General features: G+C 49.8%; 2 protein-coding genes across 6 annotated transcripts in view; both read left to right on the top strand.

The window, feature by feature from the left end:
- Positions 1-1880: 1880 nt before the first annotated feature.
- On the top strand, positions 1881-9279 carry LOC138753937 (neuropeptide Y receptor type 1-like). Of its 4 annotated transcripts, XM_069917540.1 has the most exons (3): positions 1881-2213; positions 3812-5186; positions 5836-9279. In XM_069917540.1, exon 3 carries the CDS (start codon positions 6009-6011, stop codon positions 7122-7124), a length of 1116 nt encoding a protein of 371 aa, XP_069773641.1. In that variant the 5' UTR covers positions 1881-2213; positions 3812-5186; positions 5836-6008; the 3' UTR covers positions 7125-9279. The 4 variants fall into 4 exon arrangements, with proteins under 4 accessions (XP_069773641.1, XP_069773640.1, XP_069773639.1 ...); XM_069917539.1 differs by lacking the exon at positions 3812-5186; XM_069917538.1 differs by lacking the exon at positions 1881-2213 and having other exon boundaries at positions 3505-5186.
- Positions 9280-18178: 8899 nt separating this feature from the next.
- LOC138753939 (tumor necrosis factor receptor superfamily member 10A-like) overlaps positions 18179-27016 on the top strand; it is a 48336-nt gene continuing 39498 nt past the window's right edge. For both annotated transcript variants that reach the window (XM_069917542.1, XM_069917543.1), the window contains exon 1: positions 18179-18470. In XM_069917542.1, coding sequence (XP_069773643.1) covers positions 18441-18470 — 30 coding nt within the window. In that variant the 5' untranslated portion in view covers positions 18179-18440. The remainder of the gene's footprint in view (positions 18471-27016) is intronic.

Raw genomic sequence — 27016 nt, forward strand, 5'->3', positions numbered from 1 at the left:
TCTGAGGGGAGGGTCAGGGCCTAACCCCTCTGAAGGGAGGAATGGGGTCTAGGGATTAACGACTCTGAAGGGAGGAGCAGGGCAAGGAGTGGCTCGTTCCTTCCGAGGAGATGGAGAGGTGAGGAGAGGTTCATCTAAGGGAAGGGGCAGGGCTTGAGATGCATGTTTGGTGTGGTAAAAGGTGTGGGGGAGTGGGCAGATGATGGATGGGGGTTGGAGGGGTGGAGATGAGGGTTGGAGGGGGTGGGGGTGGAGGGGATCTCTGGGGTGGAGAAGGGAGGAGTCGAGGGGGGTAGGACTGTTCCAGGGGAGAGGGAAGTTGTGTTCCAGGGAGGGAGTTAGGAATGTTCAGGGGGAAGGGGGAGGTGTGTTCTGGGGGAGGGAAATTGTGTTCTGGGAGGGGAGTGTGCGACTGGGGAGGGGTGGGATAGGGGTGTTCCAGGGAGGGGGTGTTGGTGTATTCAGGGGGAGGGGTGTGTGTGTTCTGGAGGAGGGGTGTGTGTGTTCAGGGGAGGGGGATAGGTGTGTTCTGAGGAGGGGTGTTTGTGTGTTCAGAGGGAGGGGTGTGTGTGTTCAGGGGAGGGGGGTAGGTGTGTTCTGGGGAGGGGTGTTGGTGAGTTCAGGGGAGGGGTGTGTGTGTTCAGGGGAGGGGGATAGGTGTGTTCTGGGGAGGGGTGTTGGTGTGTTCAGGGGAGGGGGGTATGTGTGTTCAGGGGAGGGGGCAGGTGTGTTCAGGGGAGGGGGGTTGGTGTGTTCATGGGAAGGTGGCAGGTGTGTTTGGGGGAGGGGTTTAGGTGTGTTCAAGGGGAGGGGTTAGGTCTGTTCAGGTTGAGGGGAGCAGGTGTGTTCAGGGGAGGGGGTAGGTGTGTTTAGGGGAGGTGGTAGGTGTGTTTAGGGGAGGGGGAGAGATGTGTTCAGGGGTGGGGGTAGGTGTGTTTAGGGGAGGGGATAGGTGTGTTCAGGGGAGGTGGTAGGCATGTTTAGGGGAGGGGGGGTAGATGTGTTTAGGGGAGGGGGGTAGGTGTGTTTAGGGGAGGTGGTAGGTGTGTGTAGGGGAGGGGGAGAGATGTGTTCAGGGGAGGGGGTAGGTGTGTTTAGGGGAGGAGAGCAGTGTGTTCAGGGGAGGTGGAGAGGTGTGTTCAGGGGAGGGGGTTAGGTGTGTTCAGAGGAAGGGGTAGGTGTGTTTAGGGAGGGTGGGGGTAGGTATGTTTAGGGGAGGGGGAGGTGTGTTCAGGGGAGAGGGTATGTGTGTCAGGGGAGGTAAGAGGTGTGTTCAGGGGAGATGGTAGGTGTGTTTAGGGGAGAGGGGAGAGGTGTGTTCAAGAGGGGGAGAAGTGTGTTCAGGGGGAGGGGGGAGGTGTGTTCAGGGGGAGGGGGGGAGGTGTGTTCAGGGGAGAGGGTAGGAGTGTTTAGGGGGAGGGGGTGTAGGTGTGTTCAGGGGGAGAAGGTAGGTGTGTTTAGGGGAAGGGGGAGAGGTGTGTTCAGGGGGAGGGGGTAGATGTGTTCATGTGTTCATGGGGAGGGGAGGGGGTAGGTGTGTTCATGTGTTCATGGGGAGGGGAGGGGAGGGGGTAGGTGTGTTCATGTGTTCATGGGGAGGGGAGGGGAGGGGGTAGGTGTGTTCATGTGTTCATGGGGAGGGGAGGGGAGGGGGTAGGTGTGTTCATGTGTTCATGGGGAGGGGAGGGGGTAGGTGTGTTCATGTGTTCATGGGGAGGGGAGGGGAGGGGGTAGGTGTGTTCATGTGTTCATGGGGAGGGGAGGGGAGGGGAGGGGGTAGGTGTGTTCAGGGGGAGGGGAGGGGGTAGATGTGTTCAGGGGGAGGGGAGGGGGTAGATGTGTTCAGGGGGAGGGGAGGGGGTAGATGTGTTCAGGGGGAGGGGAGGGAGTAGGCTGCCCGGTTCACTGCACGTTGCGGCTGCACGGAGCTGTGTTGCAGCGCCTGCGAGCCGGGGCGGTTGCGGAGCCGGGGCTCAGCGCTCCGCTGCAGGGACCGGCTCTCCCACAGCCCCGCGGCAGACGGACCTGGCGCTGCCCGCCGACCGCAGCACCGGAGCAGCCGCCCCCCCCCCTCCCCCTACACCGGGTCGCTTCGGGACACTTCAGGCCTTTGGAAACGGGCGTCCCCTTCAGCAGCCGACGGAGCAGAACGGTAACACCGGCCTCCTGCACCTCTCGGAGCCCGATCCTCCGCCCCCTGCGGGCCGCTGCAGGTGAGGAGCCCTTCTTGTGTACCGTCTCGATGGGCTGAATGGCCGTTTGCCATTACGCAGCCTCTCTCGGTGGGCTGTTTTCCTGTTCCCGTAAAATAGGTTGGGGAAGAGCGTCTTCTCCCCATCCTATGTGACATTAGAGAGCGGGACGGGAGATCGCATGGTTCAGTAGGGCAGAAAGGCCTCCAAGTTCCTCTGTGGCCACCTGGTTTTCCTGCACTGCAGGTTCCACGGGATATTTGGCATTGTACTTCTCCTCAATGACCACTCCCTCTGAGACCATGATCGCCCTCTTAGAGTTGACTGGTCAGTATCTTTCTCCCTGGTCCTAACTGATGGCAAAGGTGACTGACCCCGTCAGGGCAAGATGAGGTGCTATTCCATTAGCCCAAGGCTCTGGTAGCTCAGAGTGGAAGTGGGCTGGAGAAAATTAGTATGGTGGCAGCAGGAAGGTCAGGGCTGACCTGTGGACTGAATGCAGGTGCTCTGGAAGACTCCATACTGTCAGAGACTGTCTGGGCTTCTGGGTGGCTGGGAAGGGACAAGGTAATGCCTGCAGTTACAAAGGTAAAGGAAAGTGCCCTAAGAAGAGGCCAGGAGATTAAATCACAGCTGCCAGATGGAAAGAGAAGCAGGAGTGACATGGGGAGAAACCCCTTTTTTATGCAAGGTGTAGCTGGAACCTGGAATAACATCCTTGCAAAACCTTCAGGGGGGAACTGGAAAAGGTTCAGCTGAAGGGAGCTGGGACGAACCGACTGAGTTGCTCAGATGAAGGTAAAAAAAGGTAAAAGTTCCATAATTGTCACATACATTAATGTGACAACCACTCCACAGCAGATGCAATATCGCTGGCTCTCCACAAAGCTTTGGATCACCTCGAAAACAGCAACTCATACATACGGCTGCTCTTCATCGACTACAGCTCGGCCTTTAACACCATTATTCCCTCAGTACTGGTCAATAAGCTACAAACTCTAAATCTCTCTATCCACCCCCCCCCCCCACCCCCTCTGCAATTGGATCCTTGACTTTCTCATCGGCAGACTTTAATCAGTAGGAAATGGAAACACCGCCCCCTCCTCACTGATCATCAATGCAGGCACACTCCAAAGATGCATGCTTAACCCACTGCTCAACTCCCTGTCATACACCTCATGACTGTGTGGTCAGACACAATTCCAATGCAGGTTTGCGATGTCACCACAGATTTATTGTCAGAGTCACATGCCTTCCTGAGATTCTGTTTCCTGTGGGTGAGGCAGAATTACCACATATTGCCAACGGCAATGAGGAAGCAGACAGGATGGAGATAGATCAGCTCATTAAATGGTTTAATGGACACAACCTTCTACTCGATGTCAACAAAACCAAGATGATTGTAGACTTCAGGAGGAAGTCAAGGGAACATGACCCATCGAGGGGTCAGTAGTAGAGAGGGCCAAGAACTTCAAATTCCTGGGTGTCAACATCTCTGAGGATCTGTCCTGGAGCGTCCACGTTGATGCAATCACAAAGAAGGCTCGCCAGTAGCTATACTTTGTGAGGTGTCTGAGGAGATTCGTTATGTTACCAAAGACTCTTGTAAACTTCTACAGGTGAACCGTGGAGAGCATTCTGGCTGATGGCATCATTGCCTGGTATGGAGGTGCAAACTCTCAGGACAAGAATAAACTCCAGAGGATTGTTAACTTGGCCGGTGACGTTACAGGCACCAGACTTCACTCCATCGAGGACATCTACATGAGACGGTGTCTTCTCAAAGACCTCACCACCCTTCTTCACTCTGCTACCATCAGGGTAAAGGTACAGGAGCTTAAAGATGGGGACTCAGCAGCACAAGGACAGCTTCTTCCCCGCTGCCATCAGATTCCTGAATGATCAATGAACTATAGACACAGCCATACTTTTCGTGCACTGTTTTTTTAAAATTTTTATAGCAATGTTGTAAGATGGTTATAATATGAACATTCTGCAAACACTGAACTTCATGAGAATAAATCCTGATCCTGAAAATGTAATATACATGTAATTCTTTAACTTTTGATTAAGGCAGAGAGTCGCCACTTTGTCCAGCGCCCCTCACAGAAACCTACAGCACCTGGTGTCCCTAGGCGGTCTACCCTCCAAGTACTGACCAGGCCTGCGCCTGCTTAGCTTCCGACATCAGACAACCCCAGGCGTATTCAGGCCTCCTTCTGCGCAACAGCCATTCTGTAACACCACCACATGCCAGATTCTAATTTTGCTAGTACGTTTGGCAGCCCTTTCTTTCCCATCTTTAGTTGGCAAAAGCTGCTTGTCTCTCTCTAGCCACTGACCCAGCATGAATGTCCATTCACAGAAGAGTACCATGTTTCTACACTTTGGAGAGCAGAGAGTGTTTGCAACCACTACTAAAGGCCAACCCCTAACTTTCAAACTCGGCTCTCTTGTCAGTTTCATCAAATAATGGAACCTACTCTGTGTAATCTCACAATTTAACCAATGGAATCCAGATTACATCTGGTAAATCTACATAAAGTCACTCCAAGGCTGATCTACCCAACATTGCTCTCAGTGGCCTAACGTGGACTGCAGGTAGTGTGCCCCCCCTGTATTCTTGGGGAGGGAGGGGGTGGTGCACCATTCGGCCGACTAAAGATGACCCCTTCACTACCGAGGAGAAGCCTGCGGTCGGCACCACGTGTAGACTAAGGGAACTCCCCCGGTGCCATCGGCCAAGGAGTGGCGCCGCGACACGCTGGCGTCACTTCTGGAAGTGGGCGCCCCCTTCGCGCATTGCGGTGAATTCAAACAACAAAATTGGTTTACTAGTTCACCCTTTCTTTAGGTGGACGTCTCTTTATTCCGTAGCTCTGCTGACGCAGACTTTCCTTTATTTGTTTACATGTGAACATTGAGTCAATTTTTATTTGCGGTGCCAATATGTGGTAATTCTGCATCACCCACAGGAAACAGATTCTCAGGATGGTATGTGACTTTGACAATAAATCTGAGCCTGTTTTGTCATTCAGTAAAATCTTTACATTCTGTATAATTCTCTTGCTGTTGAAAAATCTGTGCCTTAAATACGCTGAACGAGGCGACTTCAACTGGCTCACCAGGTAGAGAATTCCACAGATTCTCTTCTCTCTGGGAGAAGCTGTTCTGTCTTAAATCTACTCCATGAATCCTGAGGCTATGGGACGCTGGGACCGTTTGGGCAGGCTCTAAGATGTGTGCCACGTAAAAGTACTATGTTTTTTTTAAACTTTCCTTTACATTGAGACACAAAAGAATGCGGAGTGAAAAAAAAACAAACAGGTGGAGGAACTGAGTGGGTCAGGCAGCAGCCGTGTGGGGAAAGGGGCTGTTGTTATATCAGGCAGGGACCTGAAACACTAAGTATTTCTTTGCCTGCAGATGCAGTGGACTGAAAGTTCCTCCAGCTGTTTGCGTTTCGCTTGCACTGAGATTGGTTTTCCATTGCCTGCAATGCCACGCTGTGCTCCCTGATGTTTATTGACTGACCCAAAACACTGGCTGTTTCTCAATCCACAGATGGTGTCCAACCTGCTGAGTTTTACGGCGCTTCCTGTCATTGTGTTTGACACGTGTGTGGTTTGTTTTCCCTACGCAGGAGGCTCCCGGCGGCCTAGAGGAAGTGGGATGTAGATTTCTGGCTCCCGATCGGGGAAGAGGAAGTGAAAGGGTGCCGGAGATGAGCTGAGGGAGGAGCGCAAAGACAGGGCCGAGGAGATGCCACTTGCTTTGGGGCGCCAGTGAGGGAAACCGTGCTGAGCCCGTCGAAAGATGGATTGGAGGTGGAATGGGACTGTAAGGTTCCCCAACGCCTCCTGGCTGAACTCCTCGCTATTGATGGAGCAGTTCCCACTGTGCTCTGACTCTGTCAGTACCACCACCTTCCTGCTCTTGGCCTACAGTGCGGTGATGGCGGTGGGTGTGATCGGCAACACCTGCCTGGTCCTGGTTATCACTCGGCAGAAAGAGATGCGCAATGTTACCAACGTCCTGATCGCCAACTTGTCCTGCTCAGACATCCTGATTGCCGTCATCTGCCTGCCGGTGACAGTGATCTACACCATGATGGACCGCTGGATCCTGGGCGCCATGCTGTGCAAGCTGACCCCATTTGTGCAGTGCACCTCCATCACCGTCTCCATTCTCTCCTTGGTGCTCATAGCTTTGGAGAGGCACCAATTAATCATTAACCCAACCGGTTGGAAGCCAGCAGTGGGCCATGCCTACTTGGCTGTGGTCGTCAGTTGGCTGGTGGGATGCTTTGTCTCCTTGCCCTTTGTATCCTTCAATGTTTTGACCAGCATGCCCTATGCAAACATCTCCTTTCTCCCAGAGGGTCTGGGAGACCAGGTGGCCTGCGTCGAGCACTGGTCTTCGCAGAGACAGAAGCTGGCCTATACCACCTGCCTCCTGGTCTTCCAGTACGGGCTCCCACTGCTCCTGATGCTCACTTGTTACTTCCGGATCTTCCTGCGCCTGCGGAGGAGGCGGGAGATGGTGGACCGGCCCCGGGGAGGCATCCACAAGGTCAGCCACAGCCGCAGAGTCAACCTCATGCTGGCCTCCATCGTGGTGGCCTTCGGCCTCTGCTGGCTGCCGCTCACCGTCTTCAACACGGTGTTTGACTGGAACCACACCGCCATCTCTGTCTGCCATCACAACCTGATCTTCTCCCTCTGCCACCTGACCGCCATGCTGTCGACCTGCGTCAACCCTGTCATCTATGGCTTCCTCAATGCCAACTTCCAGAAGGAGGTGAAAGCCATGCTGTACCAGTGCCGCTGCAGCAGTACCTCGGAGAAGTACGAGACCTTCCCACTCTCCACGGTTAACACTGAGCTCTCAAAGGCTTCCCTGCACCTGGGGTGCACCAACAATAACGTCTAAACCTCAGCCACATTGTGCCTTTGTGGACCATTTGACCACTGACGTTCTTGCAGCTAATTGTTCTGTCCATCTTCCCCGTGCCCAGGTTTACAGTTGGAAGACCCCAATAGGGTTTCCTGTAGGCATGCCATTATATGACCGTAGACTACCTGGAGAGCGTCCAATGGTGTGAAGAATTACCTTTCCTAAAGGTGACACCTCCAGTGAGACAGAAGGCAGCCGTAGATAAGCAAAGAGATCGATTTTTTTTTGCCTCATCCCATCGTGTAGGGATTCAGCTTGAACCAGAGGTAGTTGGAACATTATAGCACAGAATCAGGCCCCTTCGGCCCTTCTAGCCCATGCCAAACTATTTTTCTGCCTAGTCCCACTGACCTACACCTCGTCCATGGCCCTCCATCCATGTACCTGTCCAAATTCTTCTTGTGTTAAAAATGAACCCACATTCACCTCTTCAGCTTGTTCCACACCCCCACCACTCTGTGTGAAGAAATTCCCCCTAAACCTTTCCCCTTTCACCCTTAACCAATGTCCTCTGGTTTGTATCTCACGCACCCTCAATGGTAAAAGCCAACCTACATTTACTCTGTCTATACCCCTCATAATTTTAAATATCAAATCTTCCCTTACTCTTCTACGCTCCTGTTTAATCTTTCCCTGTAACACTGTTCCTGAAGTCCAGGCAAGCACTCTTTCAATTTTATTGATATCTTTCCTGTGGTTAGGTGACCAAAACTGCTCACAGTTCTCCAAATTTGGCCTCATCAGTGTCTTATACAAGATGAACTGGTTTAGGTTTGATGATTGGGGCAGAGTGGCCGTTCAGTTGCCTGAGCAAGAGTCTTCTGGTATGATCAGGGGTGGGGTCGATGGACAACTTGGTCCAGGGCTTCGTGGGAGCCAAACCTGCTGACAGAATTTGCTTTTACTTGCTCTTTGCGCAATATTAAAACGATGTACCCCAAGGGGCCACGTTAGCTCGCAGGCAGCATGCCGCGCAATATTAAAATGAGGCACCCCAAGGGGCCACGTTAGATCACAGGTAGCATGCCATTTCTCATCTGGTGTAATGTTTATTTAGCATGGTTGCTGGTCTTTGGGCCTTTTGTTCACTTAAAGGAGTCTTCACTTGTCATGTTACTGAGTCTAACTTGTTGGCTGGGAACATTGTAAACCAGATGTCTACAAGTTCTGCAACATTAAATGCACAGAGTGAAAAGGCCTAGTGGGAAGGCTCAACAACTAATTGTGAGCCTGGATGGGAGGCTCGGCAACTCATCCCTGGCCTGATGGGAGGGATCAATGACTCAGCCTGGGCCTGGTGGGAAGGCTTAATGAATCTGCCTGGGCCTAGTGAGAAGGCTCATTGGCTTAGCCTGGGCCTAGTGGGAGGGCTCAGTGAACTAGCCTGGGCCTAGTGGGAAGGCTCAGCAACTCAACTTGGACCTGTGGGAAGGGCTAGCAACTCAGCCTGGGCCCAGTGGGAAGGCTTAATGAATCTGCCTGGGCCTAGTGAGAAGGCTCATTGGCTTAGCCTGGGCCTAGTGGGAGGGCTCAGTGAACCAGCCTGGGCCTAGTGGGAAGGCTCAATGTCTCAGCCTGGGCCTACTGAGAAGGCTCATTGGCTTAGCCTGGCCCTAGTATAAATGCTCATTGACAGTTCGGAAGGCTGAGCGACTTGGAGTGGGTGGCCTAGTGGGAAGGCTCAGCAACTTGGAGAGGGGCCTAGTGGGAAGGCTCAGTGACTTGGAGTGGGGCCTAGTGGGAAGGCTCAGTGTCTTAAGGCCTGGTGCAAAGACTCAGTGACTCACTTTCTTTATAATACAGCCAGTAGGAAAGAAAAGATTGAGGAGGATTGGGAAAGCAGCATCTTTTTAATAAAAACGTCTTTAAAATGCTTGAGAACATTTGTTAGATCTGACCAGTTTGTACACAGGCCTGTTTCTAAGAGCCTGCAGGTGTGATGAATGAGTGCAATCTCAAAACACTGAGGGTAGCTTTAGCCCACAGCAGTTCGTGGTTACTTTCAGAGCATTCTGCATTGTGTCTGATTTGTAAATATTTTAACTTGCCTTCTCTATTGTATACAGAAAAACAATTATTTAATGTTCTCAATTCTATGACAATTCAACGACCAATAAAAGTTACCATATTATGTTGTATGTACTCATTCCTTCATGTTCGACTCATTAGATTTCTGCATTGCAGTGAAAGGCAAGGGACTCTGCATCAGACTGGACAACAACAGGAAGGTTAGAACCATAGAAAACTGCAGCACAGAAAAGAGGCCATTTGGCCCTTCTAATCGGTGCTGAAACATAATTCCGCTAGTCCATGTATCTATTCAATTAATTCTTAAAACTTAAGAGTGAGCCTGCAATTACCACATCAGATGGCAGCTCATTCCACACTCCCACCATTCTCTGAGTGAAATTCCCCCTAAAGCTTTCCCCTTTCACCCTGAAGCCATGTCCTCTCGCAGTTCTCTCTCCTAATCTAAGTGGAAAGAGCCTAGTCACGTTGACTCATAATCTTGTAAACCTCTATAAAATCTCCCCTCATTCTGCTACATTCCAGGGAATAAAGTTCGAACCCGTTCAACCTTTCCCTGTAACTCAACTCCTGAAGACCTGGCAACATCCTAGTAAATCTTCTTTGCACTGTTTCAATCTTACTGATATCCTACCTGTAGTTTGGCGACCAGAACTGTACACTGTACTCCAAATTTGGCCTCACCAATGCCTTATACAACCTCACCATAACATCCCAACTCCTGTACTCAACACTTTGATTTATGAAGCCCAAGATGCCCAAAGCTTTCTTCACAACCCTGTCTATCTGTGACGCTACTTTCAGGGAATTCTGTATCTGTGTTCCCAGATTCCCTTTTTCCTCCGCACCCCTCAGTGCCCGACCATTCACCGTGTATGACCTTTCTTGGTTTGTCCTTCCAAAATACACCTCACACTTCTCTGCATTAAATTCCACCTGCCATTTTCTGGTCCATTTTTCCAGCTGGGCAGATCCCTCTGCAAGCTTTGAAAACCTTCCTCACTGTCCACAACGTCTCCAATCTTAGTGTCATCTGCAAACATGCTGATCTAATTTCCCACATTATCATCCAGATCATTGATACAGACAACAAACAACAATGGTCCCAGCACCGACCCTTGAGGTCCCAGGCCTTCAATCTGAGAAGCAATCATCTACTACCACTCTCTGTCTTTTCCCGTTCAGCCAATTTCAAATCCAGTTTCCATCCTCTCCATGGATACCTAATGTCTGAACCTTCCTTGACTAACCTCCCATGTGGGACCTTATCAAAGGCCTTACTAAAGTCCATGCAGACAAAATCCACACCCTTCCCTTCATCTACCTTCTTGATGACCTCCTCAAAAACTATAAGATTTGTTAAACACGACCTATAGTGCATCAAGATAAAGCTCCTTCCATGCGGCCCTTCCGCGCTCTGGAGACAGGTACCGCATGGGTCAGATTGGAAGTTGATGGTTCAGGTGCAGAGTAATTCTCATTTGTTGTCAGATCTGCCTCAGGGCAGGTGGGAAGGCATTCTGCACCTTCGCACTGACCTGCCCTTTCCAGCTCTTGTTGCTGGAAATCAACAGACAGCAAAAGTCCCTGAGGGACAGAGGAAAGGAGAGAAAAGAGGATGGAAGGAGAGGAATAAGCCTTACACACAGGGCAAGAATAGATGGACCAGGGAAGAGATACAGAACCACCAGGCTGAGAATCAGCTTCTTCCCACAGGCACTGAGAATATTGAACAAGCCCTCCGAGAGTCTACTGTTTATTAAATGATATTTTTATATTATCTATGTCCTGCCTATGTATCGTTTGTCTGTCTGTCTGTTATGTCTGGTTGTATGTCTGCATGTTTTGCACAGAGGACCGGAGAACCCTGTTTCATCAAATTGTACTTCTACAATCAGAGGATAATGAACTTTAATGAAATACTGGAAGGGAAGCAATGGGAATAGCAGCGCTCCTGAATCTGGGGAAGATACCAGCGCTCCTGAATCTGGGAGAGATACCAGTGCTCCCAAATCTGGGGGTGTTACCACCACTCCTGAATCTGGGGGGAGATACCAGTGTTCCTGAATCCGGGGAAGATACCAGCACTCCTGAATCTGGGGGAAATTACGAACACTCCTGAATCTGGAGGAGTGATCAATGCTCCTGGAGCTGCCCAAAGATACTGCGAATCCCTGGATCCAATCCAGGGGGTCCAGAATGGTCACAGCCCAGGCAGTGTGACGAAGGGAGGGAAGAGGGAGTGGGCACTGGAGGAACAGCCGTTGCAGAGGAGCAGATCATGGTTCTCCTCACTTGGCCCACACTGCAGCAGAGCTCTGCCAATGTGGGGTGTGTGGGAGGAGGGTCAGGCAGAGCTGAAGGTCCTTTGCAGAGGTCAGGAGGATGGGGCTGGACCAAGAGAGCTCCGATGAGGCAAGACCTGCTCCAGAGGCAGGTTGTCGGTCCAGGAACCCTGGCAAGATGTTGGAGAAGGGGTGGAGAGGCTGGAAGGGATCCCCCAATGGGGACCTCCTCCAGGCACCAAGCCAGAACAGAGCTGGAGCTGGAAGCAGCAGTGAAAGTCCTGTCAGTGGCCACAAGCAAGTGCCTGCCAGCCCTAGGCACCACGGAGGTTAGACCACTCCACAACCAGTCTCCGCTCCCAGCAGCTACTTCCCCATCCTGCTGGCGACTGGGAAGAGAGGAGCAGGGGGTTGGGCAGCAGAGCTGTGGGCCCCCTGGCCTCACCATGCCACAGGAGGCAGCTTTGCATCGGGCGCTCGGCTGTGGACACTGCAGTGGTGCAAAGAGCGATGGCAGCCACGTTCCCGAACAGAACACAGGAGCAGGAGTCGTCAATCCGCCCCGTCAAACCTGCTCCCACATCCAGTGGAATCACAGCTGATCTGGTCGTGAACTCAGCTTCACCTTTCCCCCATAACTCTTAATCCCCCAACGATGCAAAGAGATCTATTTTCCCGTATATATTTAATGAGGCAGACTCTACTGCTTCCTCAGGTAATGATTTCCGAAGAAAATCAGTCAGGATTTTGAAAATATTTGCTAAGTATACTTTTCAATTACTGAAATTACCAGCTTAAAAACTATATTCATGAATAAATATTATTATGTAAATGTACTTTAATATTCATATAACATTTTTGTAACAAAATGTGCATATAAGAGTTGGTAATTTTTTTCAGATCTTGCGGCTCTCAAACATCTGAAGTTTATGTGGTTCATGCTAAGCAAGTGTGGCCACCCCCTGTTATCGCTCTTGGTTTGGCTTTGCAGACAGATTCAGGAAGGACCGTTGACATGGGCACGTCCTTCGAGTCTGCGCAATGGATTTTTTAAGGTGGGGTGCAGTACTGGCCCCAGCCTTTACACCCGCTGTTTATCCGCTGTGGCCCAGCACGCTGGGGAGGTGACCACCAGGTCCTCAGGTTATCAGTGCCATGATGGAGTGTCCATTTCCTAGATGGATGGCCTGACGAGGCGAGCGATCCCCCAGCTGCCTGGGGTTGAATTCAGTGTTTTCCATCTCTTAGACTGCCAGCCAACCAAGGCTGACGAGCTCAGCCAACACGTCCAGTTATATGGCCGGACACTCGGTCACGCCATGCAGTGGTGGATTAATTATCAGCTCCCTCCCCTTTGTTGAATAGAATAAAGTGATGTTAAGATACATTAAATAACATATTTAAAGGTCCCAAAAATGATCGATTTTGACCCCTGGGAGTTGTTTGGACTATCCAAGGATCATAAAAATGCCAGGTAGTTGAAAGTGGGTCGATAAATGCCGGGGGTGTGGGGGCCAATGAACTTTTAGGGTCAAAAGAATTGAAGAGCACAATGTCCCCACTCCTGCTGGGAGATTGAGGTCCCCACTCCTGCTGGGAGATTAAGGTCATTAGTCCTGCTGGGAGAGTGAGGTCTCTGCTCCTGCTGGGAGAGTGAGGTCTCTACTCCTGCTGGGAGAGTGAGGTCCCTGCTCCTGCTGGGAGTGAGGTCCCCGCTCCTGCCGGGAGAGTGAGGTCCCCACTCCTGCTGGGAGAGTGAGGTCCCTGCTCCTGTGTTATTGAGCCCCCAACCCTACCCACCCACAGCACTAGTGTCACTAGGGGGTTGCGGACATCACTGTGTGATGCCATCGGAGTGGGGGGAGGGGGTCACCAAAATGAATCACGTGGTTTTGTCTCCACGCGCTATAAGCACGCATGTTTGTCTGAAACACCGGAGGGAGGGGTAAGTGTGATGACGTGGCGGACGGAGGCAGGTATGGCACTCCCCGCCCTGCTGAGTGTGTTCTCCAACAGCAGCTTATGGCCCTCTCCCCGCGGTCACCCTAATGCCTCCCAATTAGATTTCTTCTGGTGTCAACTCTGCTGGTACCTAATACCTCTGCCCTCTTATGCTTTAGACCAGGGGTGTCAAACTCAAATTCACAGAGGGCCAAAATTAAAAACTTGGACTAAGTCGTGGGCCAAACTAAATATTTATTGAAAATTTTCAACAACATCTGCATGTTTTCTCTTCTTTCAACATATGTAATGTTAAACTTTTTCTTATTAAAATAAATGTTTAATAATAGTTTTGGTTAAACTCTTTCCAGAAGAAGCATTAACAAATGAGAAATAAAATATTCAATAAATAATATTTCTCTATAGCCTTTAGGCTCCTTTAAATGTATTTTTTTTCACAAGCCAACAAGTCAAAAAAATAACAACTTGCTTCAATGAAAATCCAATCTTTCAACTATGAACAGTCCAAAGTTAACCAAAGAAAATACTAATCCAAGCTTAGCTTGCTACACTGTGATTTACTCTGATGCACCTGGGTCTAAATCAGATACTTGGCATCTCTTAGATGCAAGTTCATCAAACTCTGGGGTCAGAGTTTGCCTCCCACCTTTCTTGAAAGGTCCTGTTTTCTGTCTTTCGTTTGGCCATTTTTCGTAAGGGGTTTATTACATGTGAGTTGGGCGACAGGTCGCAGATGCTAATGAAGTAAAGAGAGGAGGTGGGGGCGATTAGTGGGCAGACGCCAATGCATTTGCAAAGCATTCTGGGATTTGTAGTATTAGTTGTGCATGTGCTATACTACCGTGGTGGCCAGCAGGCCAGCTCTAATACATATTTGATATGATCTTGCGGGCCAAATATAATTATATCATGGGCCAAATTTGGCCCGCGGGCCTGAGTTTGACATGTGTGCTTTAGACCCTCACTATGGGAAAAAGACTTTGACCATCTACCCTACTGGAGAGTGTGAGAGCACCAAGTCCCTTGCAATTCACTGAACTAGTGACCTATTGTGGACCCTCAACCTCTCCTCACTTGTCAGGAACATGTAACAGCGACTGCACTTCCTGAGAAAACTAAAGTGGGCAAGGCTACCAGCCACCATCATGTCAACTGTCTACAGGAGCTCTATCCAGAGTGTCCTGGCCACAATGTGGTACAGTTGCTGCAGAGAAATGGATCAGAGGTCAATCCACAGGACCATAAGAGTGGCAGAAGATCGATGGAGTCTCCCTCCCCCCCCCATCAGTGGGATCTACCTGGATCATTGCCTGAAGAGGATGCGCAAAATCATTGAGGACCCCCTCCTCCCTGCACACGCCATCTTTCAGCTGCTCCTGTTGGGGAAGAGATACAGGGGTATCAGAGTGAATGCTGAATGACCATAGGAACTGCTTGCATTACCATCCCAGACTCTCGTATTCATGAAACAATATTTATATATGAAAACTTGTCCTGCCCATGTATTGTTTGTCTGTGTGTGCTATGTTTGGTTGTGTATCTGTTTGTTTGCACTGAGGACCGGAGAACGCTGCTTCATCAGGTTGTGCTTGTACAATCGGATGACAATAAACATGACTTGATGATGCCTTTCATAACCTTACACACTTCATTCAGGTCACCTCAGTCCCTCTCTTCTCCAAAACACTTGCAGCCTCTACAATCTCTTCTGTCATCTCTCTGCTGCAACCACATCCTTCCTATAGTATGGTGACTGAAACTGCGCCCACCTGGTTCCACCTATCACATATTGATTCTTCCCCTCCTCCTACTTGGTTCCATCTGCCAATCATTGCATATCCACCTATCACATACTGACCCCCCTTTCCCCCACCTGATTCCATCTGTCAATCATCCCTTCTCCACCTATCACATACTGACCCCCCCTTCCCCCACCTGGTTCCATCTGTCAGTCATCTCTTTTCCACTTATCACATACTGACCCCCCTTCCCCCACCTGGTTCCATCTGCCAGTCATCCCCTCTGGACTTGGTCCAGCCTCCTCCAATGTCCTTCTCTTCCCCTCTCAGCCCTGATACAGGGTCTTGACTCAAAATGTCAGCTTGTGCACCACTTCCCTGCATGATTAAATTTTAGACATACAACACGGGAACAAGTCATTCTGGCCTGTGAGTCCATGCCCCCCAGGTATACTAACTCATAACACTTTACATGTTTAGTGAGTGGGAGGGAACAGGAGCCTCCGGAGGAAACCCATGCAGACTCGAGGCGAACGTGCAAACTCCTTACAGACAGTGCAGGATTCAAACCCCAGGTCACTGGCGCTGTAACAGTGTCGCACTAATTGTTATGCTAATCATGAGGCAGTGTTCTCCCAACATTCTGCTTGTTGATACCCGAGTCCCCCTGGGGACTTGTGGGCCGAAAGGGCCTGTTACCTTGTTGTATGTCTAAATTTAAAAAATAATTTTAATCACAGCCCAGGAACATGGGAGGCCCCCCCCCCCTTTACATCGGGGACCTGGGTGGAGAGTGCTGCACCAAGCAGTGCCATGTAATCGCTTCCTGAGTTGGTTTGCCGACACCCCGGTTGCCTGCGTGGAGTGTGAGAGTCTGCAGCCCCTCCTCGCTTACCTGAAGGTACTGCTCCTTAAGTTCTGGCTGTACTTCAGAGATTGAGGTACCCGCTACTGCTGGGAGATTGAGGTGCCCGCTATGCTGGGAGAATGAGGTCCCTGCTCCAGCTGGGAGATTGAGGTCCCCACTCTCTGGTGGGAGAGTGAGGTCCCCGCTCCTGCTGCGAGATTGAGCTGCCCACTCTCTGGTGAGGTCCCCGCTCCTGCTGGGAGAATGAGGTCCCTGCTCCAGCTGGGAGACTGAGGTCATTACTCCTGCTGGGAGACTGAGGTCCCCGCTCTTGAGTTATTGAGCCCCTGCCCCCACCTCCACTCACCCGCAACATTAATATGTCACTAGGGTGTCGTGGACCACACCGGGTGATGCCATCGGGGGGGGGGAGGTGTCACCAAAATGAATCACGTGCTTTCTTCTCTACGCGCTATAAGCACGCACTTTTGTCTGAAACGCCGGAGAAAGGGGGATGTGTGACGGCGTGGCGAACGGAGGAGATCCATGGCAGGTACGGCACCCGCTCCCTCCCCTGTTGAGTGAGTTCTCAAATGGCAGATTGTGCCCCCCTCCCTACAGCTATCCAAATTGCCCCCCCCCAAATTCAATCGCTTCTGACACCAACTCCCCAAGGCGTTCTATGCATACAGGAAGAACAGAAGGATGATGAGCGTGAAGGTGGGGCTGCTGAGGGATAGAGGAGGGAACGTGTGCCTGGAGGGGGAGGAGGTTGGGGGGGGGTCCAAAATGAATACTTCAGTTTCACCTGAGAAAATAGGGCAGGGCGTTAGTGTAGCGGTTTGCGCAACGCTGGTTAGGGGTTCGAATCCCGCGCTATCTGTAAGGAGTTTGCATGTTCTCCCTGTGTCTGCGTGGGTTTTCCTTGTGGGATGGGGGGTTTCCTCCCGTTCAAAAGGGGGCTGCGCGGCCTGATCTGTTGGGGGGGGGGGAACCAGGCCAAGGCGGAGACTCTGTGCTGTGGAGTGGACTGCATTGGGCGCCTGGCTGGGAGGAACCGGAGGTTTGTATGCTCTCCGGTGGGAGCGTCAGGGGAGAGCACGGAGCGGCCGTGCCTTTTCGTGTCTGGCCCGGAGGTGGGGGCCGTTAGTTCTCTCTGTTGCTACTGTGCCAAAGCTTGCGGGCCCATATGGAGGTGTGAACTGTGCGGCGGTTCTTCAGTTCAAGCTACTGGACTTAAATCTGTGACTGGTTTCCTTTGTGAGACTGTCTCGGTTTGCACTGTCTATGTTCCTCTGTGTTGGTATGCCTCATTCTGGTGTAACCATGGTCTGGTTTGCTTTCGTGTAATGTTGTCATACTACGTAGCATTATGTTGTGTGGTACTCGAGATGGCAGAGGTCGACAGCATCGAGTCCATGCTGCTGAAGATCCAGCTGCGCTGGATGGGTCACGTCTCCAGAATGGAGGACCATCGCCTTCCCAAGATCGTGTTATATGGCGAGCTCTCCACTGGCCACCGTGACAGAGGTGCACCAAAGAAAAGGTACAAGGACTGCCTAAAGAAATCTCTTGGTGCCTGCCACATTGACCACCGCCAGTGGGCTGATATCGCCTCCAACCGTGCATCTTGACGCCTCACAGTTCAGCGGGCAGCAACCTCCTTTGAAGAAGACCGCAAAGCCCACCTCACTGACGAAAGGCAAAGGAGGAAAAACCCAACACCCAACCCCAACCAACCAATTTTCCCCTGCAACCGCTGCAATGGTGTCTGCCTGTCCCGCATCGGACTTGTCAGCCACAAACGAGCCTGCAGCTGACGTGGACTTTTTACCCCCTCCATAAATCTTCGTCCGCGAAGCCAAGCCAAAGAAGAAATGTTGTGTGGTCTTATGTGTCATACGATATTGCATTGCATAGTGGTGCAAAACAAAAGGTAATGATTCATCTCCCCCCCCCTCCTCCCCCCCTCCTCCTCCCCTCCCCTCCTCCTCCCCCCCCTCCTCCTCCAAGATGTGACTACAAGATTTTGACAGCCAGCTCTTGTATCTCAGGGTCGGAGCAGCAAGGAAATAATCTGCAAAAAGTGAAGGTGGTTTAGGGAAGACGTCAGGGATCAGGGGTGGGGAGGGAGGGGGCTGGAATGCCCTGGCGGATGTTGCACCATGAGGGGCGGGCCCGGAGCCGCCTCGTCCCCTCTGCCCCTTCAGATTGTGCCAGATCGTAGTGAGACGTCGAGCCTGCTGGATTAACTGGAAAGTTCGCCTCCTCAAAGTTTTCATTCGCCCCCTTGAAGTTTTCATTCGCCCCATTGAAGTTTTCATTCGCCCCCTTGAAGTTTTCATTCACCTCCTTGAAGTTTTCATTCGCCCTTGCCCCCCCCCCCCCCCCCCCCGCCCTCCGAAGTTTTGTTAACTTCTCGTCGGACGAGATGGGATCGTCCAGGCTTCTCCGATCGGCGGTGAGTCAACTTGTCTGGATCGGGCTGGAAGTGGAGTGGGGTTGGGGGGGAATGAATGGCCGGGAGTGAGTGAGTGAATCGGGCTGGAAGTGGAATGGCCGGGAGTGAGAGTGAGTGAGGTGGGGGATGGCCGGGAGTGAGTGACTGAGGTGGGGGAAGGAGCCAGTCCACCTCTGAACATCTCTGCCCGACTGTCGGAAGAGGTGGGTCTTGGCCTGAATGATCCCGTCCACATGGCAGCGGGTGGCCCGTAGGGGAACGTTGTGCTGGGGAGGACTAGGAGAGGTGGAAGGGGCCGGCTGGACGCTGCCCATATTGTCAATCGGGTTCCAACAGCGAGCAGTAAATTCATCTCTTGGCTTCTCTGAGACCCACCCCAGTGTCCCCCAGAATCTGTCGGAAACTATCGCTTCCCCTGACTTGTTTTGGTTGAAGAATTTTGAGGCCTTTTCTGTATCCCTGCTCTGTGACGGTTTTATAAGATCTTTGCTCCATAAAAGTTCTGCCTTGTTAGCCTTGAGCTCTTCACTTTAGAAGCGGCCACCCAGAAATCGTATTCCAGGAACAGAGTTGAAGGAGGTAAAACAGTGGATTCTGTTGAAACCGGTGGTTAAGTGAAAAAAAACACGCACAAACACTGGAGAAACTCAGCTGGTCAAACAGTGGCTTTATGTAGCAAAGGTGAAGTTACATCACTGATGTTGTTTCGGGCTTGAGCCCTTCATCAAGGAAGGAAATCGTCCTGGTAGGGGCAGCCGCGGAGGTTTCAAGCAGCCTCTCGGAAGCCGAGGGATTAAGTTGTGCAGGGACGGAGATGTTTCTTCCTGAAGGGCAATGGAAAGTAGGCATAGTCCTGCCCCAGTTGTGCAGATGGATGCCTACGTCTATTTCCTCACTTCCTCACCTGGAAACCTCTCTAAACCTTTAAAGAGTTGCGTTCTCTGACCAAGATCAAAAGAATACTGAATGCATTATTGAGCAAAACTCTGCCTTTCATTGCAGAGGATGAAGTTTAGACAGAGATCCCATTTTCTTCTGGTCAAGGTGTGTATTGACTTGCTTGTTTCTGGTCTCCTCCCAAACTCCTCTGTTGGAGCTGCCACTCAGTGTCTGGCTGGTGCTTGCTCCGCTACTGGCGACACGAGTTCCTTATCAATTCATTCAGGTGGGGGGGGGGGGGGGAGAGGAAATAGTCTCAGTGGGTTTAGGCAGCATGCTGAATGTTTAATGCAAGAGCTGAATGGTGCAAGTACAATATTTCAGAGTGAAGCACGGATGCATGCAGACATTATGGTTAAAAACAGAAATGCTGGAGGAACTCAGCAGGTCTCGCAGCGTCGCTAGGAGGCAAAGACCTTTAGGGCCTGAGCCCTTCTTCAGGGGCTGATATTTGTCTGTAGCCCTTTTTACACTGAAAAGGTGCGTTATTGCCGCATAAACGACCCGTCTCTGGAAGCCGGCACAAAAGAAATGCTGGGTCCGTGAGCTTCCCAAAAACAAAATTGGTGGGACGTGTAGCCCAGCGGCGGGGCTATGTGGGCCCTTTTAGATTGGTCCTTCATCAATACCCTCCACTCAGAGGGTATTACCTACCTACCTTGGAGGATTGAAGCTGGGTAGGTTTAGAGACCCCAATTTACCTTCGATGTGTTCACACAGCATTCGAAAGGCAAATAATACCCAGCTTTCGAGTGCTATGTATATAACTAGGAGTCTTTGCAAAATAAAGGGTTAGCCATTCAGGCTAGAGCTGTGAAGAAACCTCTCCATTCAGTGAATAATCATATGAATTCTGTACCCACCAGAAAGATAGATGGAAGTAGCGAGATACAGTGTAGAAACAAGCCGTGGCCAACCATCACCCTCCCATCAACATAAATCCCATTTATTCCTCCCATATTCTCATGAACCTCTCCCCAGCCACACACCAGCGGCAATGTGCACTGCACAATCAACCTGCTAACCAGCAGGCTTTTGAGAAAACTCGCACAGCTGAGCGCATCATGGGGAAAACATACAAACCCCACAGAGACAGCGCCCGAGGCTAGGATTGCATCCGGATTACTCTTGCTGCTGGCTGAGCAATCTCGGCTGTATAATCAGGGACAGAAATTAATCGGTTTCAGGATGTTAAGAAATGTAGGGTAGAGTTATTGCAAGGAAATGGTACTGAGTTGAGATAGAATCATAGATCACAGAAACAAGCCCTTTGGCCCTTCTAGTCTGTGATTTTTGACCCTTTTTTTTGGCCTAGTCCCACTGACCTGCACCGTCCATAGCCCTCCATACCTCCCCATCCATGCACCGGTCCAAATTGTCCTTAAATGTTAAAATTGAATCCGCATTCCACTTCCATCCCCGGCAAGGCATTCCAGGCACCCACAACTGTCTATGTCACCCTGATGTCTCCTCTAAACTTCCCTCCCTTAACTTTGTACAGATGTCCTCTGGTGTTTGCTGTAGATAGGCTTTGGATATTGATATCCCATTAAGGGAGCACCTCTATTTATAAAGTTAATTCAGGAATCCAGTGAGAGCAAAAGTCCAAAGATCCTGATCAATTTCTGACATGGAGGCTCGACCAGAAAAGTCGACTGACACCTTTTGCCTCCACAGAAGCTGGAGTTCTTCCGGCGTTTGTTTTGAATCCCAGATTCCAGCCTCTGCGGTCCTCGTTTTCTGTGTCAGCACGGTGAACTTCCCGTGGCCCGCGGGGCAGGTGTCCAACCTTGCTGCTCATCTGAGGACCTCCTTGGTTCCCAGCATGGAGCAGCATTGACTTTGTGGGCATGTGTGTGGAATTGGTCTGGTGCAGTCTATAAGCACTGGACCGATTTATCGTCCGAGTACAGCCACGACATCACATACAAACGTGAGATTCTTTTTCCTGCGATTGAGACAGAATTACCACTTTGTGGCACTCAAAATAAAACCTGACTCAACGTACACATGTAAACAAATTGTGGAACACATAGGGGGAAAAAAATCACTAAAAGCAAAAGTAATTGTCCTTAAATGAGGCCCTGAATGACTTTGTTGTTGAGGAGTCTGATGGTGAAGGGGTAGCAGCTGGTCCTGAGTCTTGAGGCACCTCTACCTCTTTCCTGATGGTAGCAGCGAGAACAGAGCATGTGCTGGGTAGTGAGGGTCCTTGATGGTCGCTGCTGCTCTCCGATGGCAGCGTTCCCTGCAGATGTTCTCGGGGAGGGTTTTTCCTGGGCTGTGTCCACTGCCTTTTGGAGGCCTTTCTGCTTGGGGTATTGGTGTCCCCATACCAGACCGTGATGCAGTCGATCAGCACACTTTCCACCAAATGTCTGTAGAAAGCTGCCAGGGTTACCTATCTTTTGCCAAACCTCTGCAAACTTCTGAGGAAGTAGAGGCAGTGACGAGCTTTCTTCACGGTGCCAGAAGTGTGTTGGGTCCAGGAAAGATCGCCCAAGACAGTGACTCCCAGGAACTTAAATTTTCTCACCCTCTCCACCCTTCCCCAATGATCCCTGGATCATACACCTCTGGTTTTCCCTTCCTGAAGTCAACATTCAGCTCTTTAGTTTTGGTGACATTGAAGTTGGTGTTGGTGTTCAGTCGCCCTCGTGTATACTGAATCATTGCCCCTTTGTGTAAACTTCTTGCCGGGGAGTTGTTGTTTAAATATAACCTGATCATATGAGGCAAGAAAAGGGCAGAAAGACTAGATTGTAGAATTTAAGGGTGGACTTGGAATGTGATGCATTTCTGTGATAGCTGGAAGCCACACCCTGAGATTCCTGGATCTCAACAATTCATGTCATTACCTATGAACATAACCCTTCCAACTAACCGACTGCCTCTGCAAGCTAGGTCGTCAATCCATCACTTACCTGTTTAAACCGACCATAATTTTATTTTGGACGTGTAAGTTGTAAATTGGGACGAGGGTGGTGGGTGAATTCTTCCATCCAAAATGGATCATTCCAGCCTTTTTTTTGGAGTCTGTTTAAAATCTCATCTGGAAAGTTAGTAGCATACAGGGGAAGGGGCGCCAGGACTTCTGAGCTCTGGAATCTGTGAAGCCCACCCTCCTTGTGGGGGGGGGGGTGGGGGAAAGAGGAGATCTCTCACTGGGTGGTGATGGTGTGATGAAGGGCTCAAGCCTCCATATGACCCGCTGAGGTTCTTCAGCGCTGTGTTTTAACTACAACCGCGGTGTCTTCAGACTTCTATGTTTAACATTCGGTTACACTTGGAGCCAGCCCCCCATTTTGTGAGCCATGAGGTAGTATTTCCTTTAGGGCTTGTTCTCTTTTCCTTTGGAATATAATCGGCTGCTTAAGGTGTCTTGCCTGGGTGGTGCGATCCTATCAGGTTCCTGATTGGGGAATCGTGCAGTCTTACATTGCCTTTGATCAGGCGTGTTTTTTAATTCGCATGAGCCCTCGTGATGTTGCATTTCCCGCCATACATCCATGTTTTGGCTAGCGTCCAGCAGAAGTAAGGATTCTGGTAAATGCATGCTTAGGAAGCGGATGTTAGCATTTCAGGATATTTGGCTTCTGAGAGTTTCACTGAGTTAAAGCTTCCTGAAGAAAATTTCCAGCAGACTCCCGACTCCTCCTCTTCCTCTCGTCATATTGGTCTCCAGCCTGGCAAACTTCCCGATTATTAGTCCCGCCACGTGCTGCCTCATTACTGCCTCTCCTATTGCTGCGATTGGGGGGGAGGCAGTTCTGAGCACATACTAAATTTGAGTTAGTGAGTGGCCCTTTCAAGCTGCTGTGTAAAATGGGGTTAACTGGGCAATTTGCCTGGTTGGCGCACCACTCACACAACAGGTTAGAAGGGTCTGACCTGGTGAGTATTGGGTCGTCCCAATTCGACCGGGACCCTGCCCTAACTCGGAGGTAGTCAGGGAACCCGGTAATACTCACCTGGGTTGTGTCCTCCTGGGGCTTGAAACTGAAAATGGCCGACCCGGTTGTTCCGGTGATGTCAGTGCTTGTGCACTGGTGTCACAGGGAAACCCCTGGTGAAGTGCCTGCCATGATCTGGGGTGGGTGGGTGGGGTGGGGGGGGGAGAAGTCGCTGCCGCGGGGCTGGGCGTTGGGAGGAGGGGGGAGTGCCACGATCAAAGGGAGAAGGTTCGACTGCCACGGGGAAGGGGCAAGGGGTCGGCTTCTGCGGCGTGGGGTTGAGTGCGGTTGATGGTGGGAGGGAGACTGACAGCTAGTGGGGGAGTGACTGACAGCTGGGGGGGGTGATGGGGGAGACTAGTTTGCATGACACACCGCATCATCGCAGGGGCGGGATTCTCTGGGTTGGTGATTTACTGGGACTCTACCCCTCCCTCACACCCCTAACGTCGAGGTACTCGAGATGGCAGAGGTCGACAGCATCGAGTCCACGCTGCTGAAGATCCAGCTGCGCTGGATGGGTCACGTCTCCAGAATGGAGGACCATCGCCTTCCCAAGATCGTATTATATGGCGAGCTCTCCACTGGCCACCGTGACAGAGGTGCACCAAAGAAAAGGTACAAGGACTGCCTAAAGAAATCTCTTGGTGCCTGCCACATTGACCACCGCCAGTGGGCTGATAACGCCTCAAACCGTGCATCTTGGCGCCTCACAGTTTGGCGGGCAGCAGCCTCCTTTGAAGAAGACCGCAGAGCCCACCTCACTGACAAAAGGCAAAGGAGGAAAAACCCAACACCCAACCCCAACCAACCAATTTTCCCTTGCAACCGCTGCAATCGTGTCTGCCTGTCCCGCATCGGACTGGTCAGCCACAAACGAGCCTGCAGCTGACGTGGACTTTTTACCCCCTCCATAAATCTTCGTCCGCGAAGCCAAGCCAAAGAGACCCCTCCCTCAGCTTAAAAGGTGCTGGAGGTACCTTTGCCCCACTAATCGCACCTGGGTCCCAGGAGGGAGACTCAGGGACTGCAGCTTAAAGGCACCTATTGAAAGGGGAAGTTCAACCTGCAGATATCTCCCCTCTGGCCATTGTGGGAGGAGCTGCTCTGCCTCTAAAATGAGCTGCAATGTTGTTCTCAATGCACCAGGTGATGGTTCATCCTCGAATAGCCCTGACTGGGGAGCCCCCAACTTGATCAAAATGGGTTGAAGACCTTGCTGCCTTTTGGCGAGACTTCTTGTCTGCCTCGTTGTGTTGAGGTGCTCTCTCTACACTGCCTTCAGTCTGCTGCAGTTTTCAGGAATCTTCTATCTCCTCTGGCAGCTTTCTCCCTGCTGATTTTTCTTTTATTAATGTGAGAAATATAAGGAAGAACTTATTGCTTCATTCCTCTTGGAATTCCTTTGCATTCGGATCATGAGGCAAATTTGTTTTGTTAGTTGAACAATAGAAGAAATCCCATGAACGATTAAATCCAGAAACTGGCACATCATTGGGATTTCTGAATGGTTGGGTCTCGGATTATTGGGATTTTATAGCATTTCCCCACCCTCATGACTTCTGACCAGTGTCCTGTCCAAGATAGACAAGGGTGGTGCATTGCCTCAGTCCAGGGTTGGAGGAGGGCACGATTGCAGGAATGGGTGAGTTGACAGATCAGAATTTGTTGTCGGGAACAAATCATGAGATTCATTGTTTTGTGGCAGCATCACAGAGCAAACGTTTATATAAACCACCTTACAACAATAAATAAAAATAGTGCATGAAAAGTAAGGCAGTATCTTTGGTTCATTGAATATTCACCAATCTGATGGCAGCAGGAAAGAAGCTGTCCTTGTGCCGTTGAGTGCTTGTTTTTAGGCTCCTGTACCTTTTCCCAATGGTAGCAGAGTGAAGAGGGCCTGGCCTGGGTGGTGGGGGTCTTTGAGGATAGAGGATGCTTTCTTTTTATTTTGAAGTTTTTATTTAAAAAAAAATTATTTTCACACTATGAACCATATTGACCAAAATAAACAAACATTTTCCTCTTGAATATACACAGTGTCATTTTCTCCCCTTTATCCCCCTCCCTTTCCACCCCCCTCCTCACCCACTCAATGTTCAACATATACAATACATTAAACCCATTAAACAATGTCATCATACAATGAAAATAAACAAGAAAATGGTGTCATCTACTTTTACACACTGGGTCAGTTCATTTCGTCTTCTTCTCATTCTGTCATTTTAGGGGGTGGAGGTCCGCGGTAGGACTTCTCTGTTGTGTTCCATGTACAGTTCCCAAATTTGTTCAAATACTGTGATGTTATTTCTTAAATTATATGTTATTTTTTCCAATGGAATACATTTATTCATTTCCATGTACCGTTGCTGTATTCTCAAGCTATCTTCTGATTTCCAGTTTGACATTATACATTTTTTTGCTGCAGCTAAAAATAAATCTTTTTTGTGCTCCATCCAAATCGAAGCCAAGTTCTTTACTTCTTATATTACTTAGAAGAAAGATCTCTGGATTTTTTGGTATGTTATTTTTTGTGATTTTATTTAATACCTGATTTAGATCTTCCCAAAACTTTTCCACTTTCTCACATGCCCAAATTGCATGTCCTGTTGTTCCCATTTACTTCTTACAGTGTAAACCTCTATCTGATACGGTTGGGTGCCATTTATTTAACTTTTGTGGTGTGGTGTATAGCCTGTGTAACCAATTATATTGTATCATGCGTAACCTCGTGTTTATTGTATTTCTCATAGTTCCGGAGCATAGCTTTTCCCATGTTTCATTCTTTATCTTTATGTTTAGATTTTGTTCCCACTTTTGTTTGGGTTTACAGCTTATTTCATCCTTCTCTTTCTCTTGCAGTTTGATGTACATGTTTGTTATAAATCTTTTAATTATCATTGTGTCTGTAATCACACATTCAAAACTGCTTCCTTCTGGTAACCTCAGCCTGCTTCCCAATATGTGCTTCAAGTAGGTTTTCAGTTGGTGGTATGCAAACATCGTACTGTGAGTTATTCCATATTTGTCCGTCATTTGTTCAAAAGATAATCATTTATTTCCCGAAAAACAATTTTCTATTCTTTTGATCTCTTTTCTCTCCCATTCTCGAAAGGAAAGGTTATCTATGGTGAAAGGGATTAGTTGATTTTGCATCAATATTAATTTTGGTAGTTGATCATTTGTTTTTTTCCTTTCTACGTGAATCTTCTTCCAAATGTTGACCAGATGGTGCAATACTGGTGAAATCCCATGTTGCACCAGCTTTTTATCCCACTTATATAGTATATGTTTAGGTACCTTCTCCCCTATTTTATCTAGCTCTAATCTGGTCCAAACTGGTTTTTCCCTTGTTTGATAAAAATCTGATAGGTATTTTAATTGTGTTGCTCTATAATAATTCTTAAAGTTTGGTAGCTGCAAGCCCCCTTGTTTGTACCATTCTGTTAATTTATTTAGCGCTATCCTCTGTTTCCCCCCTTTCCATAAGAATTTCCTATTATTTTCTTTAGCTCCTTAAAGAACTTCTCTGTTAAGTGAATTGGTAACGATTGAAATAGGTATTGTATCCTTGGGAAGATATTCATTTTAATGCAATTTACCCTTCCTATCACTGTTAGTGTTAAATCTTTCCAATGTTCTAAGTCATCT

Source organism: Narcine bancroftii, chromosome 2 (assembly GCF_036971445.1).
Source record: "Narcine bancroftii isolate sNarBan1 chromosome 2, sNarBan1.hap1, whole genome shotgun sequence".
Classification (NCBI taxonomy): domain Eukaryota; kingdom Metazoa; phylum Chordata; class Chondrichthyes; order Torpediniformes; family Narcinidae; genus Narcine; species Narcine bancroftii.

Bases quoted from the DNA above. Each gene is read 5' to 3' on its own strand.
- LOC138753937 (XM_069917540.1), top strand. From the start codon at position 6,009: ATGGATTGGAGGTGGAATGGGACTGTAAGGTTCCCCAACGCCTCCTGG.